Here is a 20,650-nt window from a genome sequence, read left to right on the forward strand (position 1 = left end):
CACGAGGCGTGTGGCACAACTATCCGATACACCACACGTGTGGCAGTTATCGGGACCCAATTTTAAAAGAAACTTTCCATCCTTTTTCTCTCTGGCTGATACATATGTAAATGATTGATTGATTTCCTGTATGTACGAGGGAGATAGGGCGGCCGCATCGGGTGGATCGAGAGACGGATGGTGGCGTATGTTTTTTTTTGGTTTTGCACGGGATGGTCGGAGGTGGGCGAAAAAAATCTACGAAGGTTAAACTATGAAAAAAAATCGGACGAAAGTGGTGGGACGAAAATTGACCGGCGGAGACTACCAACTGCTGCATTAGGAGTAGAGATGTTTTGCTAGTTAAATTGACACCTAAATTCCCGGGCCAGACTTATATTCCCATGCAGAGGGCGTACATGATCACTTGACCCATTGTTCTAGAAATCGGTAACTGGTAGTTGCTCGGTCGGCATGGGAGTAGTGATTAATCAGTGAATCGGCCTATTAACTGGATTATTCGGTCGACCATTAATCGATAGATTAAATCGAAATTGCCAACATATATCTAGTTTTTTATGTATTATACAATACTCTCATGCTCTCAACTATGTAATATACCAAAATATGCTACTGTTTGGTAGATCCCTAGCTATTGAGGAGCGAGAGGGGGATGGGAGGGGTTACAGGTAAAAAATTTGGGCTTTGTTTGCCCAGAACTTAATGGGTCTACAGCGATTAATTGGCCTAACAACCAATTATCGGTCTAACTGGCCAATTTAATCGGCCTGACAAGTTAATATGATGAATAGGTGTTATTCGATTCGGTCATCGTACGAGTAGCAATAAACTGGCCCATTAACTGACTAATCAGATGAATTCTTGAACAGTGACTTGATCACTCTATCAACATTGTAACAATCTTGTCGATCACCGAAAATATATCTGACCTGAGAAGAAGGTGCCATCTATGACCCACCTGACCACCGAGTCTTGCTCCTCGTTGGTCCTCGGAAATGCAGGCCGAGCTGATGCACTGGGTGGCACATCGAGGGCCATGGCATCACATTCGTTGCATATCTCGCCATCTTTGTTTAGCATCACAGTTTGAAGATTGGGAGCTCGCTCCAGGATTGCTCTAATAAATGTCAGCTGCTGCTCTAGGGGCCTAAAGTGGGCGATGTGGAGCTCTCTCAATAGCATGTTCTTCGAGGCATGGAAGTCTAGCTCCCACAGAGGATTAATTCTTTCAGCGAATATCCCAGATTCGTCGTTCTCGTCACCCAACTCGCACGCATGCTCACATACCTATATTTTGCATTAGCAACAGTTAAAGATTTATCTGCTCTTTTCACATTGAAGAACACTTCCCTTACCAGAATGAGGAATGAAAAGGACGAATAATAATTCGTAAGCTATGATATAAGTTGCATTAGGTAGAAAAATTCACTATATAATAAATATAACAATATTAATGTGTTAATAAATTTCTTGCGTATTTTCTTATTTTTGAGAAATCCCCTTATCTAAATGTAAAAAAATGAAAGAAAGGCAACATAATTGTTCCCTGGTAAAAAAAAGTTACAAACAAGATACAATTTTTTTTACACAGCATTGTTTGGAATGGAAAATATACAGAGAGTGATGGTGAAGATATATTTCTGGATTACATAAGAAAGGCTCACACAACCTTATTTTGAAATGGAAAAAATGTATTACTCAAAACTGACAAATAACTATGAAAGGGAAACAATACTCACCTCAATATGCAACATTTCAATGGAAGGAGCAGCCTCAAGAAAAGTTGTAGTCCATAGAAGGTCAAATTCAACAAAAACACCTAGTATGAGCAGCTTCCTTAGCTTTCTGAATGCGGAGGTGAGTTGTTTTATTTCAGGTTGTAGCCAAATCTGATCACAAGATAAATAAATTACAAATTTCATGAAATTTGGCATACTCTGTGCAAAGTACATATTTATAAAATTTGGCATACTCTAATTAGGAGAAGATTGCAGAAATCCACAGCTAGACCGACAATAATGTATCACTGAACTCTACTCCCTCCGTCCTTCAAAGAGTGTACTTCCAACTTTGTTGGAGCTTAAAGTTTGACCGAGTTTGTGCAAAAATATATCAATGTTTGTGAAACCAAATAGGTATATAATGAAAATATATTTTATCATGAATCTAATACTACTAAGTTGATGGCATGAATGTTGATGTATTATTGTATAAATACGGTCAAACATAAAAAATTTGACTTTCCAACAAAGTTGGAAGTACACTCTCTTTAAAGGACGGAGGGAGTACTCTAGAAAACAGTGGGAGATAGCATGAGACATGATGAAATTGTTAATAAGGCTACAAGAGAACTACACCTCATTGGCAAAAAGAACCAATTTTAGCTAAATATCCTTCTAGGTCGCGGACTGACATCATGCTAGCATGTCACCGAATGCAATGGGGCTTTGCTTAAATTATAGTTTATGGCCCTGCCAACCTCTGTGTAATTTTCTGCAAACTACCATTAGAGGTGGTAATTTGATGATAGTTTTTGCTCAGCATTTTAATGAAATTTGCAGTTATTTGTTCTCTATACAGAACCATATCCGTCATTGCACCATAACTGGATACTAATATAACTTCTATAACATGAATAAAAAAAATTAAAAAACTGATATAGTACTTACCGCGCTTCCTTTGGAATCCAATGTGAGAGTGTGTATGCCTGTGGCTCCATGGAGAAAGTCACTTAATTTATATAAATGCTGACGACGGAGCAGAATTTGTGCTAGGTCCAATTCCTCAAGGGATGGGACAAAACCAAAAGACAAGGGGACAGAGTGAGATACCCAACCAAGCACACTGAGTTTCTCCAGTTTTGGAAGGGATATCAACTCAATTCCCTCGAAGCAACACATGTAGAGCACCAGAACACGAAGTTTTGAATTTGGTGCATCTATCTTCCACAAAGGACCAACATCACAAGAATAGAGATATAAATGCTTCAGCTGGTTACAGCAGTCAAACAGGATATGATGGATGTCCAATTGGAGAAAACTCACACCATAGAGAGAGAGGCTCGTGAGACAATGGAGGACACTAGGGTAGGCACAGAAAAATCCATCAATATCCTGAGCACGCTTTATCTCATCTGACGGAGAACGTCCAGAAGTTCCCTTCTCGTCGAGAATGGCAAGGTCTAAATCTTTCAGCAGACCACGGTCGACTGCGTCAGATACCAGTGGGCCAATATTATCGCATAAGAAAGTGTCGATCAAGTAGATCTCAAGTTGCAGCTCTGCGACAGCAGATTCTCTCTGAGGTTTAGCAAATAAACTCCTTGTCGCTGCGGTTAGAGTGAGCATCGCGTCATGGATGACCTTAGCCTCAATAGGCTTTCCCCTTGGGTGCGGACCGGATATGAAATCATCGGCGTCAATGATGAGCTCGGGCAGGAACCAAGGCAGCCGCCTCCACCGTGTTGATAGCGCACTTGTCCTTGCTACGGTTCTTAGGTCGTCCACTCTCTCCAAGATAGACAGCAAAATATCATCAGGAAGCGCACTGAGGCGATCTTCCCCCTTTGGTTGCTATATAAAAAAAAATTATAGATTATTTTCTCTACCGAAAAACCATGTTCAGAAACCCGTAAGGTACAAACAGAAAATAGTTGCATAATAATTCAATGATGAAAAATAACAGTACTCTAATCTACCCTAAATAAGAAAGGCAAACAGTCTGTCTAGTGTTTTGTGTTTCTCTCACAAACCATGTGCTCAAGGAGACGAACTATTTGTTCATTGAAATAGTAAGAGAGTTGAAGGACAAAACTGAGAAGGGCGACGAGAATCCGACACCCATGGAGATCCCGATGGGGATGGGGGCGACAAGTTGAATCAAGTGGCAGAGCCTGGTTTCTATCGGAGAAATAATTGACTCCGGAGTCGAATCATACTCGATCAAAACCGAACTGATGGGGGTAAATATACCGAGACAAATCGTAGGCTGGATGGAGTAGCACAACTGAATTGGTTTGCACTGCTGAGGCCGAACCTACCACGGCTCCACGGCTGCTACTGTGAATAACGGGGATTGTAACTGGAGACGAGGACGTTGCCTTGGCAGACGCAGCGTCGTGGACGAGGAGGTCGCTCCTTCGCGGCGCCCTTCCATGAGAGAGAGAAGACGAACAGGACTCCCTTGGATTATGCTAAGGCTTTTTTTTATGTTATTATTACTAGCAAACATGTTAAAAAAAGCCACACGACTCACAACACAACCAAATAAGCATGGCTCAAGGCGTCCATAAGTCCACGTCCTCTATTTCAATACGATGTCACACCCACTTCACGGCTTATCCTCTTTCCCATCCTAGCCAACGGTGGCCTCGGTATCCACCTGATCGAAACATGGTCAATCTCAAGGCTATAAGTTTGGTCGCCGGATGACACATATGTCATTGAAGCGCACCAGCGCAAGTTATGTTTAAAACTTTGAAAAGTTGAGTTTGACGTGAGGGCTGCCCTTCGTGAGCTACTTCCTACACCTAGTTCATACACCGTCCCTCATAAAGATTAGCTACAACCACGAGCAATAAAACACAACCAGAGAATTTCTGGAGATGACACATGCACCTTGTATTTAAGAAGTTAATCCTGGGGCACAATTGGGGTTCTTTTAGAGCATCTACAGCCGGGCGCCTCAAACCCGCCTCATACGTCTGGGCGGGCCGTCCGATCACTGTCCAGTCATGATTTTTTGACCCAGACGGGCCCCTCAAATGGCCCCCAGACGCCCGGACTGACCGGCATCCCCCATATCCAGCCCAAATTTGGGGCGGATACGGGGGGCGTTTGGGCGCGCCCGGGCACCCCCGCCACGTCAGACCCGGCCTACACTGGCCCACCCGACCCCACATAAAATCCTCCCCATCCGCTCACTGAACCAAACCGTAGCCAATTCACTCCCCTCCCCTCCCCTCAGCCACCCAAGCTTGTCTCCGGCTCCCTTCGGTCGTCTTCGGCATGGCGGGCAGCGGATCCGGATTCTTCAGCTCCAGACCCGTCGACCCCGAGCTCATCCTACGCTGCCCTGAGGAGGAGATAGCCGTCCGGCTTGCGCCCCGCCGCGCCCAGCAGGATGCCCGTGCACGGCTACACTCGGACTTCATCCGCCGGGAATCCATTGCGTCCGCCCAAATGGCGCATGGATCAGGCGCTAGGCCGGCCATAGCTGCCTCGCCAGAGGCCGTGCGGTCCATCTGGCATCCGAACGCGCAACCCCTCCGGTGGCGTGCCGATATTTGGGACGCACTATCGTCCCACGAGGCCATGGCATGGCATGCCCGCCGTCCAAGGCACCAGACGCAGGAGGCGGCGGCGGACGTCGGCCAGGCGAAGTCACATTCTCCAGCGCCCCGTTTGGCGCATCAGTCCGGGCGCTGCAACCGCATCATGGTGGACGTCGGCCGCTCGTCCCCGGACGGATCCTCATCGGTCTGATGTCCACATGCACCATTCGGGTTCCGGTCTCCGACGAGGAAGAGTAAGGCATGAGAGACGGCGGCGCCTTGAGTCTCGTGAACTGGCTCGTGTCCCATGCCCACCATACCTTGCCAGCGACCGGACCAACATTCCGAGGAGCACAGTCGGCCGCCGGACATGGCCAAGGCGGAGCCGGGCGAGCGGGGAGCGGAACCGGACGAGCTCTGCTTAGATTAGGTTTCACGTTGCATGTAATAATGTGGATTTGAGGTTTCTAATTTGAGGTATCCGGATGTGGAATGCGTTTCTTGAGGGGTGACCGGTCACTATCCGCGAATGCGTCTGAGCGCGTCTGCGGGCGTTTGAAGGGTAGGATTTGCCAAGTCCGGCTGCGCTCTTATGTTCTTGTTTGAGAACCAGTTTACCTAGATACTTGCATATATACTCATAGCCTTTAATTTTCATTTAGTAACTGTGATGTTCTTCCATCTACTTGACGAGTTTTTATTTTGCTTTCTTTTGTTGCATAATCACAGATTTTCAGTTGACATTTAGCAAGTTTCAAATTCCCTTTCATGGACTGGAAACTGAAAATTTGACGCCAATGGAACTCAGGCAGTTGCATGTGCTCTACATGAAGACAGCGACCAGATATACATTGTTGTCTATATATTTTTTATACAATACGCAAAGGTTGCATATCTTTTCATCGGTAGGAGAAGGTAGTATAGCATGTGGTTACATCAACTCACTAAGCAATGTACACAGGAGGACATGGAAGCGAGCTAGGAGCATGACAGACATGGGTTGCTCAGCCCCCCAGAACCTTCAAGACTAGCTCTCGGGGATGATATTTTGTATTCCGCTAGCGCAGGCCCTAGCCCACAGGCATGCTTCGTCTCCGATGATGTGATGATGCTGGATAGACGGGAGATAGAGGACTGCTCGCCGTCGAAGATGCAAGCATTCCGGTGTTTCTAGAGGCACTAGGCGGTAAGGATGATTAAGGAGGCCAGTTCTTTACGCGCCGGGGATGGTGAACGGCCGCAGGATGTCACCCACCAGGTGTAGAAGTCGGTGTCGTCGCCCGGTAACTCGATGGTTGATCTAACCCAACCGAGTATCTCATGCCAAACTTGGCAGGAGAAAGGGCAACCTGCCAGTAGATGCTACATCATTTCCTCTTCTTGATCGTAAAAGGCGCAAGAGTCCTCGTGAGGTAAGTCATGATGAGTGAGGTGCTCAGCCGTCCAGCAACGGTCTTGCAATGCAAGCCAGATGAAGAATTTTATGTGAAGGGGCACCCACAGCTTCTAGGTGAGCCGCCTGTGTGGGTCCTCGCAGGCACCCAGGAATAGAGCCTGGTAACATCAACTCTAGAGTACGTAGCCGAAGGGGTCAGCGCCAGTGCAATCTGGTGAGTCAGAGAGAGTGACGTGGCGCACGTAGCGACAGAGCTCCCAGTACTGTACCAAGGCGACCAGGCCTAGGGCTGTTAGAATATAGTTTGGGTTTAAAGATAGAGATAAGGAGTAGATCGAATAGGTTTAAACCATGTATTACTTATCTTGTACTCCAAACCTCTACCCCCTCGTGTATTCTATATATACCCCATATGAGGGTCAGATCAATACAACATACAACACAATATTCATCCATCTCACAATTTTCACATAGAATTAGAACGGTTTGTCTAACGACGCCGATCCTAGGATCTTCCGCTACTTCCGCAGCGCGCCTCCTCCGGGGAGATTAATCTCCTCTCCCCGGGGGCGCGGCACCCGATCAATCAGAGATTTGATCAGTTCCATAGATTAGGTCAATTCAATTTTCGAAATTCTGATAGATTAGGTTTTCTTTAGCCACCAAATAAATATCTGAAGACCCAAATTCCGGTGAGAAAAATCCTAGCAGATCGGTGCAGAAATCTTTATCCCAGACGGCGGCCAAATCACGCCACCCGACGTGCTTCCTGGATCCCTCGCTCAAACAGACGATGGTGCACGGGCTCCTGCACCGCCGCGGGAGGGAACTCCACGGCCAGTACGCGGCGAGCCCCCTGCAACCAGATTGCATCCACGTACAGATCAATTTCCAGCCGGTGCACACGACGTTCATCGTCGGAGCCGCAGCCTCGCCAGGGGATTCCATACTGCAGCGACAACCAGCTGTCCGCGTACGTCGCGCGCCAGTATGCAGCGCACGAGCGCGTTCCAGAAGAGCAACCGGCGGCTTCTCCCAACAGGGATGCGATCGGATCTGCATCAACGCCACAACATCTGCCAGCTCCTCGACATCAAGCTCCACCAAGCGTCCCTGTGCAGCCAAGAGAGTCTCCATCCAGCCATGCGTAGGTATGCCCATGCATGCTAACGTTTCCATCCAGGAATCATGCACATGGCCACACGACAATCTCCTACGAGGAGATACATGCAGACATGGACTCCGTGCATACACAAGAGCGGTACCCACGGTCAGATGGGCCTCCATCGCCAACTGCCATCTACGTCAACCTGTACGACATCTACACCACCGATCTACACCACTGCATCGACCCTAAGCCACTTCATCGACCTGTACGACTAGCCTGACTACCAGCCCACATACTTCATCGAGCACACCTACGAGAAGCGACCTCAACATGCACTGTCCACACGCCAGGCCAGTGTGGAACGGGATGCAATCTTCATCGACATCTCCGGCACGGCAGGGCATCGACACTTTGTCGCCGCAAGGGACGCCTTCAAGCGACACAATATCGTCCACACGCCGTTGCGATGCCATCGCCGACACATCATCGTCAAGGTCTTCATCAACATCTTTGTCAACACACCGCCGCTGCCTCATCCACAAGATGGACACTTAGCGTTCTCTGACAGACTTTTCTGCAAGACGCGACCTCGACGACGGCAATGGCCGCGTCACAACGACGGCATCGACCATGTCATCCACGACGGCACGACTGCATCGACACGGCTTCACTACAGTGACGACCCTACACGGCCACACGGTTCTGGGCAAATTGATGTGTGCTCGATGGGCTTTCTCCGGTCTTGGCAAAACCGGTGGACTCATTACCGACGGCACCCTCTGACATCCACAAGGTGCATCGTCCATGTCTGCAGCTCCATCATAGCGCTTTTTTTTGCCTCCGGCTTTGTGCGGCTTCATCATCCACGACGACCACACCATCGACCACGACCACGGCTATATCATGATCGGCTACCTCGACATCGACATACAGGGCTACGTGATGACCCAGGTGTCGACCCATCAGAGATGCAGGTGATGATGGTGGAGCGGAGAAGACGACGCGAGCACGATACTTCAAATACAGTCGCAAACGTCCGTTTCACTCCCGCTACGACTGAGGGGAAATGTTAGAATATAGTTTGGGTTTAAAGATAAAGATAAGGAGTAGATCGAATAGGTTTAAACCATGTATTACTTATCTTGTACTCCAAGCCTCTATCCCCTCGTGTATTCTATATACCCCATATGAGGGTCAGATCAATACAACATACAACACAATATTCATCCATCTCACAATTTTCACAAGGGCGCCCTGGATGTCCTGCACCCAAGAGCGTAGGTGAAGACCCTCGAGCACGGTGCGGTTCTTGCACCGCCGTCGGGGAACAAGCGCGAGGACTAGTGGAGAGATCTCAGCCATGGATCGACCATTGATCCAGTTGTCACTCCAGAACTTGCATATGCGCCCGTCGCCAAGAACCCAGGTAGTGGACGCGTGGAAGATGGCGTTGACAGCCAGGGTCTTGGGGGATATGCAGGTGGCTCCATGGCCGCGGGGTCTGTGTGCTTAAGTCATAGCCAACATGTTCTCAGCGCAATGCCGACACGTTGCAGATCGCGAACACTGAGGCCGCCAAGGGATAGCGGGCAACACACTCTTTGGCGGTTGACCAGGAATAAACCGAGACACATTGCATAATGTATCAGAAAATCATGCTGGTACAGTGCCTCCATTCTAGAAAACAGTCACATAGCACAGGAGTAGGAGAAATGCACTTCAATCGCAAAAGGCCAAATAATTTTGGCCAAACTCCATTCTTAGATGCAGCCTAACATCATCTTTCTAGAAACTACTACTCCCTCCATTCCCTTATACAAGGCCACAAACTCAGATTACAGATATCAAGAGAAAATTTAATGATTGTTTTGCAAGACAACTTTTTTTTCGTTAACCGCATCATTAATACTCCCTCCGTTTCAAAATAGATGACTCAACTTTATACTAAAGTTAGTACAAAGTTGGGTCATCTATTTTGGAACGGAGGGAGTACGTCACAAGCATGCAACGAATGAATGGAAAGGAAGTAGCTGAGTGTCATTATGACTACATGCATGTAAGTTTTAAAAAGTTGCTACCACGAGGAAACATTATTAATTTTTGCCTCGGTTACTGTTGGTGGCCTTATATTGAGGCAAAATGTATTTTTGATAGTGGCCTTGTATAAGGGAATTGAGGGAGTATTAAAGTTGCAGTTTCAGAGTAATTTATACAAAACTTTAATCAAATGAGAGCTACATTCAGTAATCCATGATATAACTAGGATAACTTTCACAGCATAGTGAATACAGAAAAGATCGAATTAGAACTTACATTTTCTCCTTGGAAATCCAATGTGAGAGTATGTATGCCTGCAGCTCCTCGTAGAAGCTCAGTTAATTTAAGTATGTGCTGGTTAACCCCAAAACAGTTTGAGAGGAGTAATTCCTTAAGGGACGGGACAAAACCAAAAGACAAGGGGGCATATTCGAATGTCCAAGAGTTCCACTCGACCTTCTCCAGCTTGGGAAGGGAGACAATCTCAATTCTCTCAAAACAGCACATCTCAAGCTCCAAAACACTCAGTTTAGAGTTTGGTGCATCTATCTTCCACAGAGATCCGCAGCCAGCATCAGAGTGAGACAAAGTTAGATGCTTGAGTAGACAAAGTTAGATGCTTGAGTTGCTTGCAGCAGTCAAACAGGATATGGTGCATGTACAACCGGGCAAAACACACATTACATAGAGAGAGTCTTGTGAGGCGATGGAGCACGATAGGGTATGCGGTGAAAAATCCATCCATGCGTTTGGCAAGCCTTAGCATAGCCAAATCACAACAGTCTGGGGCATCAGTCTCGTCGAGAATGGCAAGATCCAAATCTTTCAAAAAACCGGCGTCGATAGCATCGCACAGCAGCGGGCCGATATCATTTGAGAAGTTGTTGATCAAGTATAGCTTCATTTCGAGGTTCATGACAGTGGTTCCTGTCTGTTGTTTATCCAACAATCTCCTTGTTGCGTTGGTCAAAGACACCATTGCTTCCTCCATATCATTTGCCTCGATAGGGTCAGTGGTGGAAACAGATAAGAAATCCCTGACATTAAAGCAGAGGTCAGGCAACAACCAAGGCAGATGCTGCCCCCGTGTAGAGAGCACACTTGTCCTGACAGCCGAAATTAGGCTGACTCTCCGCAGGATAGACAGCAAAATATCATCAGTCAGCGCGCTGAGCCTATCTTCCTCCCCAGGTTGCTGCGTAAATAATAGAGAATTACTATTCAGTGTCCAACAGATAAATTCTGAAGCTCGAAACAGAGAGGAATCACAAAAGATTTCGGAGTTTTTGGGAATACCTGATCATGTTTGATTCAAAAAAGATTTGGGAATTTTTGCACCTTTTTTGAATTATTAAACTTTTTGGCGCATATAGGGTGCATGGGTACCGGAGAGCACCAAGTTCCTGTCCGAGTGTTGCCCTACAAAAATGCCATTTAATGATAGAAACAACTACATCTTTTCTGTTTTGTTGCATTTCTAGTTTTCTACTCTGTTTAGAGATGATAGTTACTCTATCTAAACCTACGGCTTGCCAATCACTGAAAGTCTGAAAAATTATCCGTCCTAAGAAGGACGTGCCATCCATGACTCGCCTGACCACCGTGTCTCGCTCATCCTTGTTCTTGGGAAACACAGGCCATGGCAACGCACCGGGCTGCGCACTGAGGGCAAGGGCATTACAATCCTCACAATGATCGACATCCTTCAGAACCACCGTCCGCAGATTGGGGGCTCGCTCCAGCATCGCTCTTATAAAAGTCAGCTGTTGCTCTAGCGGTCTAAACCCGAAAATTTGGAGCTCTTTCAGTAGCAAGTTCATCGAGCCGCCGAAGTCCATCTCCCACTGAGGATTAGTTGTTTCAGGAAAACTCTCAGGTCCACTCTGAACACCGAATTCGTATACATGTTCATGTACCTACAATTGCATAAGCAGCCGTCAGTTGGTTCAGATTGAACAGCAATTCCTTTACCTGAATGCATGGAGAGATTGAAAAAAAGGAAACAGATGCTATAAGTTGCCTAAGAAGTTGACAACTAACATTAATTTGAAATGAAAAAATGCGCAAGAAAGAAAGGCGTTACAGCCCCACATATGATACTAATTTGAAATGTAAAAACGTACTCAATCTGGGAAGTAACAATGACATGCATAGAGTACTCACCCCAATAAGCAATATTTCAACAGAAGGAGCCGCCTCAAGAAATGCTGTAATCCATAGAAGGTCAAATTCAAAAAAGACCTCTAGTATGAATAGCTTCCTTAGCTTGCTGAATGTGGAGGACAGTTCTTTTATTTCAGGCTGCAGCCAGATCTAGTCACAAGATAAATGATAACAATAAGTTTCATACAACTAGGTACGAACAAGATATTTTTGTGCCGAAGGTTTTAAATATCCTCATATAGGTTGATGGCACAATGTGTCGATATATACACGGGTACAGAAATCCAACCCAGAAAAAAGTCAGGATAGGAAAAATACACTTAAATTGCCAAAGCAAAAATTAAGGAAACTCCATTCTTGAATGTGGGTTGACATCATGTTTGCTTACCATTAAACACAACGGGCTTTGATTAAAACTTAGTTTTATGGCCCTAATTAACATTCTATGTGTGGTTTTCCGTAAACTTCTATAAATGAGTAGTTTCGCAACAGTTTGTAGAAAACCCTAATAAATTTATGTCTGTCATAGGGAGGCACGTCCAAGATATAACTAGGATAAATTTGACAGCATAATGAATACAGAAAAAAATTGAACTAGAGAGCTTACATTTTCTCCTTGGAAATCCAATGTCAGAGTATGTATGCCTGCGGCTCCATGTAGAAGCTGACTTAATTTAATTTCATGCTGTTTAATCCTGAAGGCATTTGAGAGGTGTAATTCCACGAGGGACGGAGCAAAACCAAAAGACAAGGGGGCATATTCAGATATCCAAGTATCCCAATGGAGCTTCTCCAGCTTGGGAAGGCAGACAACCTCAATTCTCTCAAAGCAACACATGTCGTCGAGCTCCAAGACTTTCAGGTTTGAGTTGTGTGTGTCTATCTTCAACAGGGACCAACAACCAGCATCACAGTTAGACATGGTTAGATGCTTGAGTTGTTTGCAGCAGTCAAATAGGATATGGTGCATGTCCAATTGGTCAAAACACATGTTGCATATAGAGAGTCTTGTGAGGCAATGGAGCACACTAGGGTAGGCACCGGAAAACTCATACATGCGTTTGGCAAGGCTTCGCATGTACGGATAACATTGGTAATCTGTCTCATCAAGAACGGTAAGGTCCAGATCTTTGAGTAGACCGGCGTCAATAGCGTCAGATAGTAGTGGGCCGATATCGCTCGAGAAACAGTCGATCAAGTAGAGCTTAAGTTGCAGCTTCATGACGGTGCATCCCCTCAGAGGTCTAGTAAACAAACTCCTCACTGCTTGGGTCAGAGACGCCATCGCTCTGAGCATGTCATCTTCCTCAACTAGGTCTGCGTGTGGAGTGGGTAGGAAATCCATGACATCAATGCTGAGCTCAGGCAGCAACCAAGGCAGCTGTCTCCACCGGGTCGACAGCGCGCTCGTCCTTGCCGCCGTACTTAGGCCGACTCTCCCCAAGATATTGAGCAAAACATAGTCGGTCAGCGCGGTGAGCCTATCTTCCTCCTTGGACTGCTGAAACCGATCCATGACTGCGATCTACAAACCTGGCAATGGACAAACAGAGAAGAGTTACACACTCTTATGTCTCTTAGTATATCTATCTATATACTAGTGGTATGTGTTCAGGACTCTAGTAGTATGTGTTGAGGAGAGAAGGAGATCTCTAGTGGTAGGAAGGAGATGGAGTTGAAGAAAAATTCCAACAGCGACAAGGCATAAACTTACTTGGCGGCGCGTGTTGTCAGTATTATTGAATCCAATGAGGATTTCGAGCCTCAGGGTGCTGACACCCTGAACCCTTTTTTTGTGGGGGAGTTGTAGGGGCCTCTGACTCTGATCCGACTCCAACTGGTTCTGGGAGGGGATTCCGGAATCGATTCATAAGCTGGAACCAAACCGAATTGAGGAGCTTGAATCTATACTAGGAAGGGACGATAATGGGGGGAGGAAGCGGAGAGGAGCCTTGGCCGGCGCCGGCAAAGGCGGTTCCCTCCTCCTTCCACGAGAGACGATCGAAATCGCCCTCCATGGGCCGGCCCTGTAGCGAGGTTCCTTCGCTCGCTGCGAGTTGTAGGTTCCTGATCCTGTTTTACTCGGTTATAGGTGCCTCGCGGCTCACCCCTAAAAAAAGTGCCTCGCGGCTCTAGCCGCCGCCATGAGCGAGGCGACAAGGGAGGCGATCTTCTTCCATCAATTAAATAGTGTAGGAGTTAGATGAGGCTTTGCTAATTCTAATCTAGATAAGAATTAGCAAACCAGATATTTTTATAAATACGTATATAAAGCATGGTACCCCGCGGTGAAATCCTAGTGCGTAAGAATGTCTAAGCTCTATGTTCAAAAAATGAAGAGAATGCGTAAGTTCTCGAGTCAAAGGAAGAAAATCACACGTACTTACGTGCATGTCGGTTGCTGCCTTACTGCGATCTCTACTCCTAATAGAGCAGTTGGTAGTCTCCGCCGGTCAATTTTCGTCCCATCAGAGACGGTTAATTTTCGTCCTCAATCCCACCTCCCGCAAACCAGCCATTCCCCCCTTCCACCCTCGAGACCGACAAAAAAAAGGGTATGCTACCCCGAGGCCCGTTGTGAAACACTATGGTTCATCGATAGAAAATCGTCCTAAAAAAATCTACTACGATTAACCTACCAAAATTAGCCAGACGCTCGCACCTACGAGCCATTCCTCGTGCCCCACGATCCCCTCGAGACACAGGGCTCCTCTCCCGAGCGAGGTCCCGATCCGTTCCTCTCCTCTCCCGAGGATACGCAGCCGCCGCCTTCGCCGGATTCGCCGCCGTCGATCTGCCGATCCGGGCAGCGCAGCCGCCGCTACCGCCGCCGATCTGCCTATCCAGGCAGACGCGGCCATCATGGATCACGAGAACGCCGGCGCCGCCGGCGCCTCGAATACGTCGCCCCGCTCGGCATGGATGGCCGCCCCAAGACATGGATAAGCTCTCGTGATCCCCACCCCACCCCTCTCATCCCCTGAATCCATATCCTCCTTCCCGTTTTGATCCCGCCCACGATCTGATCAGGAAGCTGCCCACGATCCGATCCCCTGGTTTCTTATCCGGTTATCCACCTCTCTTCTCTCGCACGGGCGTTCTAGCAACCCCCATCTTCGGTGTGGCGACGTTGTTGACGTCGTCGCGGCCTCCCGCAATTCTAGGCTCGGCCTTCCTCGACTCCATGCACGGCTGACGAGGTGGTCTTCTCCAGAGGTGGTCTGCTCGTGCTCTCCTGGTTCTTCCATAACAACAAGGGGTAGTGCCAGTCGTGGCTCAGCAGGATAGCATAAGCTTGCCCTTGTTCTTTTGTGTTTGAATCAGATTTGCTGGTTCTTAGTTTTACATGCACCTATCAATCTTTCTTCTGTATGCAGGTTACACACCTGATGATGTTTACGGCGAGGCGCAGGAACAAGCAGAGGCCGAGGAAGTGTGGGCACGCGCGAGGAAGGTTCAGCGGGCTGCAGAACTCGGGCCACGCCCGGAGCGCCGCGCCAACGCATGTGTGCGTGGTCGGTGGGTTGGCCAAGATCTGCATTCTGCGACTTCGTGTACTACATTTCAGGGGCTACATTTAATATCGGATGCTACATTGATTGACCGATCAGGGGCTGGTGTACCTGAGTTCTTGCTATGTGAGAAGAGCTTTGCTAGACGTACGGAGTTTTACAGGAGGTTTACAGGTTGCTTAATAGTGATTGGCCGAGGATTGATTAAGATGCACGGACCCACCAATGAAAATCAGGGGGGGCCAATTAGAAGAGTGAATGGTCCTTAACCTGTAAAAACCTGTAGAATGAGCCTGTATGTGTAGCATTTTTGATGTGAGAATGCTCATTAGCGGATGTTCTCTGATCCAGTAGCTTTTTCAGAGTTGACTGCAACCTGTTGGTATATTTGGTGGCAGCACAGACAGTATGTACGCGGAGAAACAATACTCACACCAGAGCAGCAATGTCGATCCATGCATTAACTCTGAATTATGTCTGTGCCGTCGGCAAGCCAAAGAATACTCCTAGAATTAACCAGTGGCCAATGGTACTGTCTGGGCAACAAGTACTCAACGTGGACGCTTCATTTCATGTGGGCGACCACTCACGAGGATGTGGAGTAGTAGTACGGGACAGCCGCGGGAACTTCATTGGTGCTTCCACTGCCAATCTAATGCATGTAGCAGATGTCTCCGCGGAAGCGGCAGCTCTTCTTGAGGGACATAAGCTTCGGCTGCAGAAACATCATGGTGAGAATGGACAACGTTGTGGTGGTAGAAGCTCTCCGGTTAAATGAAGGTCAAAATATGGTGAGGGCCCCTATTCTAGAAGATTGTCGAAACTTACTACGAGATTTCGCGAAGGTTGCTATTGAGCATTGTAATAGAGAATAAAATATTGTCGCTTGTGTGCTAGCTAGCTAGGGGGTCTGCAAACACGCCCTCATTATGGGTGGATGCACCTCCTGATTGTATCATTAAATTTCTAGCGGATGATGCAAGTCTTATTGAGTAATAAAGCTAGCTTGGAAGGCCTTTCTGTCAAAAAAAATCATCTAGATAAAAATTAGCAAACCATATATTTTTATAAATACGTATATAAAGCATGGTACCCGGCGGTGAAATCCTAGTGCGTGAGAATGTCTAAGTTCCGTGTTTATATATAAAAAAAGAATGCTTAAGTTCACACGTACGTGCGTGTTGCTTGCTGCCTTACTGCGATCTCAATAATACTAATCCAACTTGTGCCTTAGTTGGAAACATAAGGTTTCCCTTCCTGTCGATGCACGCCCGTGTCAATTCCGTTTAGGTCATCTAGTCCGATGCGGACACCTCCTGGGTAGCTTGACTTCGTTTATATTAGTAAAAACGAGAAACTAAAGGCCACAGAGCAAGAAAGATCAGCAGAGATCCATGGCCGACGGTGACAACAACATCGGGGAGTTACTCCCAGTGGACGTCCTCATCGAGGTCTTGCTGCGCCTCCCGACGAGCTCCCTCCGGCGGTTCCGTCTAGCCTGTCGGCTCTGGCGTGACATCATCGACACACACACCACCGAGATGCAGAGCCGCCCCAAGATGCTCGTCACCACCGTCGATACAATACACCTTGTCGAGGAGGGCCTACCATCATCCCGATGGACCGGAGCCGGCTACGATGGCATGAGCCTTGTCGGGACCTGCACCGGCCTCGTCTGCATGTACGACAGCCAGGAACCTAACGGGCCCATCATCCTTGCAAATCCGGTCACCGGCGAGATGCTGGCCATATCGCTGCCACCGCCGATGAGGCACGCGAAGGCCACTTCGGACTCACGTCTAACCTTCGCCTTCATGTACCACCCCACGACGGGGAGGTATAAGGTCCTGCACGTCCCATACAGCTTCGACAAGGTCTGGTTGTTCACGCTCGGGGAGGCGCTCTGGCGAGACGTCGCCACAGGCAGCCCAACGGAGATATACGACATCAGCAAGGGCATGGTGAACATCGACGGCATGGTATACTGGGCGGTGAAAGGCTGGGAGGCTAAGGTCGTGTCCTTTGACCTCAACAGCGAGCACGTCGCATCCGTCAGGCCGTTGCCAAAAGTGCTGTCTAGACACGGTAGCTGGCACCTTGTGGAGGCGCGCGGGAAGCTGGGCGTGGCGTTTAGCCGCGGGTGGTGGACGGCGGACAAAACGGAGGTGTGGGTCATGGAGCATGGGATGGCGGGACGACGACGTACGTGGAGCCACTGGTACAACATAATAATGGAGAAGCCAGTAGATCAACTCGCGCACCAGCATCAGCTCACACTACCAATTAGCTTTACTACCCACGACGACGACAGCGAGTTTGACGACGTCCTGACGATGAGATGGGACTCGTACCAAGAAGGAGGACGTTGTTATGGTGGTTATGTCTCATACAAACACAAGCCAAGCAATGACGTAAAGAAGCAGGCAAAACATGGCGTGGTAGAAATTAGCGAGAGGGACCGCGGCGCTGAGGTTGCTGTTATACCAACTCACCACATCCGTCCACGGACCTTCGCCTACGTCGAGACCACAGAACCTTTGAGTGTTTACTGGTTGGTATTTGGTTATCCTTGCTAGCTAGTGTTAATTTGTTGGTCTTTCCAGGCTCCTTGTGCAAGAAAATCATCGCCACGAGGACGGTTATATTTTTTGACAGACAATAAGCATAATTGTTTGATGTCATAGCTTGTTATGTGGCTGATGTGTATATGCGAGGTCACAAAGCATAAACCATGAGATGCCACACTAGATGTCCGGTTTAATGGTGGATTCTTGAACTACAATAATTGTCAGGTTACGCACTGTCTTTTCTAAAATTTGATTTGCACCGTGATTTCATAAACTTTGCGTGCCTCACATATTTAAGAATGTCCGGTGAACCTTTATGTTGTACTGAGAAATACATATTAAAGACTTGCATGCCTAATATTAGTCTCCTCAGTTTGGATGACTGGATACTGTATTTTAAGTCGGGTAAAATATTGCATTTGATAAGTCGCTTCATATTCTATATTTTATTGCTGCGTAGCAACGCATGGGAATATGCCTAGTTTAAATAAATTTATAAAAAGATTGATGATTTGGCCGGGAGTGATGCCCACGGACCAAGCCGAGCACTTTTAGTCATACACTTGGCTTCTAGGTTATGCTGTCACGGAGCCGCCAACCACCTCCACGATGGACACGTGGAAGGAAACTTTACCGAGCTCGTTCTTTAAGTCGAGATCCTCCAGTGCTATATGACAAACTTCATATACATGGCAATCTACCATCGCATTTTGTGTCTGTCGGCGACAATCTCATATACTGTATGCAGATCTAGCTAAGTAGAAATTGAAGTTCATTTTGTCCGGGCAAGATACATGTTGCTGATGTTCATGTGATGCGCATTCCCACTAAATGAAAGAAGAAATGGGAAAAAAGAAAAATACAAAAAAGATTGGTGGTTTTGCCGGGGGTGGGGCGCAAGGACCAAGCCGATTCCACCCATCGGGAAGCGGGTGTCGTTGCTGCTTCGGCATGCCGGCAAGCTTGTGACACCCGCCGCTTCAGGAGTGCGTGCAGGGGCCTACCGAGTCTGGCGCGTGAGCACCGGCGAAGGGCGCTACCCACCACACATGTCGCACGTCATGGAACACGGCCTCTACAAGACGCCGCAAGCCCCGGTTATCCCTCCACCTTTGATGCCCCCGCTAGGGTCACAGGCCTCCGCTACTTATAACTCCGCTAGGGTCACTTATAACTCCGCTAGGGTCACAAGCCCCGGTTATCCCCGGATTCGGACGAAACAATCCTTCACACCCGATCGATCTGCCCACCCTTGGCCATGGCGGCGCCGCCTTCCTGGCCGCTCCTACGAAGAGACGGACTGGACGACGGTTGAGTGCGGGAGCAGGGCGGCCTACGGCTACGGGTGATGGAGGGCTTCGTGGAGGCGGGGCTGCCGAGGAGGGTTCCATGGTCGCCGTTCCTGAGGGGGCAGGACGCCAGCGTCCTCTACTTCCTGCTGCCGCTCGCCGATGAGAAGTCGCCACCTCATCGGCCTCGACGGGGCAGCAGCAGCGAGCCGCGAGTCCTGCAACCCGGACGCTTCCCCGTCGCTCCGTGGCTCCGTCCTTCAACCATCTCGCACTCTTGGTTCCCGGCCAGCAGGGGACGCAAAGCAGGAAGAAACTGCTGTCTAGCTAGACCGATCAAAGTCATAGCAACGTTGGTTACCAAGAAGATATATGACATTTCACTGGAATCAGTACTGAATATCGTCCTATATATTGGCAGTTAATGCAAAATCAAGTTATAAGTGATCCATCATACTCCAGTTCCATGATTTAACATTTTTTTTACTCGTGATGCAACATTACAAACCTGAACCCCAAAAACGACTGAATCCATGAACGCTATAGCTTCTCTAGCATGGAAGAGGCAACACACCGCTAAGCCCCATGGAGTTGATTGCATGTTAGTACCACTACCACATTTGGGTCTAGGGTAACGAATCAGTACCACTATTCAATTTACCATGTTTGGAGCAAGCCGCAAACCGTGTATAAGCGCGTATTGGCGGTGTACCTGACCAGTAGAGTGCCAGTGCGGCCAATCAGCGCGTGCCGGCCCACTGACTCGTACGAGTCCGCTCACTAGTAGAAAAAAGACCTTATATGAGACACATTAGTACCGGTTCAATTTTGGCCCGGTACTAATGGTACCATTAGTACCGCTTCAAACGGCTATGCATTAGTACCGGTTCGTGTTGAACCTTTAGTACCGGTTCGTGCCACGAACCGGTATTAAAGGGGTGGTGGCAGGCTGGCGTCAGGCCGGGGCCCCACGAGCCCCTTTAGTCCCGGTTTGTGGCACAAACCGGTACTAAAGGGCCAACCTTTAGTACCGGTTCGTGCCACGAACCGGCACTAAAGGGGTCTAACCTATAGTCCCGGTTGGAGACACAAACCGGGACTATGTGGCAATTTTCAAACTTGAAAAAATCATAACTAAATTATCCTAATTCAGAAAAATACATATAATATATCAAAATTTGCAGAACAAAAAGATTGATCCGCTGAAACAACAAGTTTTCCGTTTCGACAATTTTTTAAAATCACAAAATTACGGGTGATGTGTACTTCAACGCCATCAGTAAATATTATGTACTTACTGCTCGCG

The 20,650-nt window shown here is 47.8% G+C and overlaps 2 protein-coding genes across 2 annotated transcripts; both read right to left on the minus strand.

Moving 5' to 3' along the window:
- Positions 1 to 856: 856 nt before the first annotated feature.
- Positions 857 to 4,039, minus strand: LOC123117709 (uncharacterized). The gene is made up of 4 exons (XM_044538404.1): positions 3,814 to 4,039; positions 2,670 to 3,572; positions 1,740 to 1,889; positions 857 to 1,287 (listed from the first exon to the last, which is right to left on the minus strand). Exons 1-4 carry the CDS (start codon positions 3,841 to 3,843, stop codon positions 910 to 912), a joined length of 1,461 nt encoding a protein of 486 aa, XP_044394339.1. The 5' UTR covers positions 3,844 to 4,039; the 3' UTR covers positions 857 to 909.
- Positions 4,040 to 7,416: 3,377 nt separating this feature from the next.
- On the minus strand, positions 7,417 to 14,227 carry LOC123115295 (uncharacterized). The gene is made up of 6 exons (XM_044536488.1): positions 13,691 to 14,227; positions 12,584 to 13,509; positions 11,977 to 12,126; positions 11,110 to 11,729; positions 10,591 to 10,850; positions 7,417 to 7,724 (listed from the first exon to the last, which is right to left on the minus strand). Exons 2-6 carry the CDS (start codon positions 13,490 to 13,492, stop codon positions 7,417 to 7,419), a joined length of 2,247 nt encoding a protein of 748 aa, XP_044392423.1. The 5' UTR covers positions 13,493 to 13,509; positions 13,691 to 14,227.
- Between the last annotated feature and the right edge of the window lie 6,423 nt (positions 14,228 to 20,650).

The sequence above is a fragment of the Triticum aestivum genome, chromosome 5B (genome assembly GCF_018294505.1).
Source record: "Triticum aestivum cultivar Chinese Spring chromosome 5B, IWGSC CS RefSeq v2.1, whole genome shotgun sequence".
In the NCBI taxonomy this organism is placed as follows: Eukaryota; Viridiplantae; Streptophyta; class Magnoliopsida; order Poales; family Poaceae; genus Triticum; species Triticum aestivum.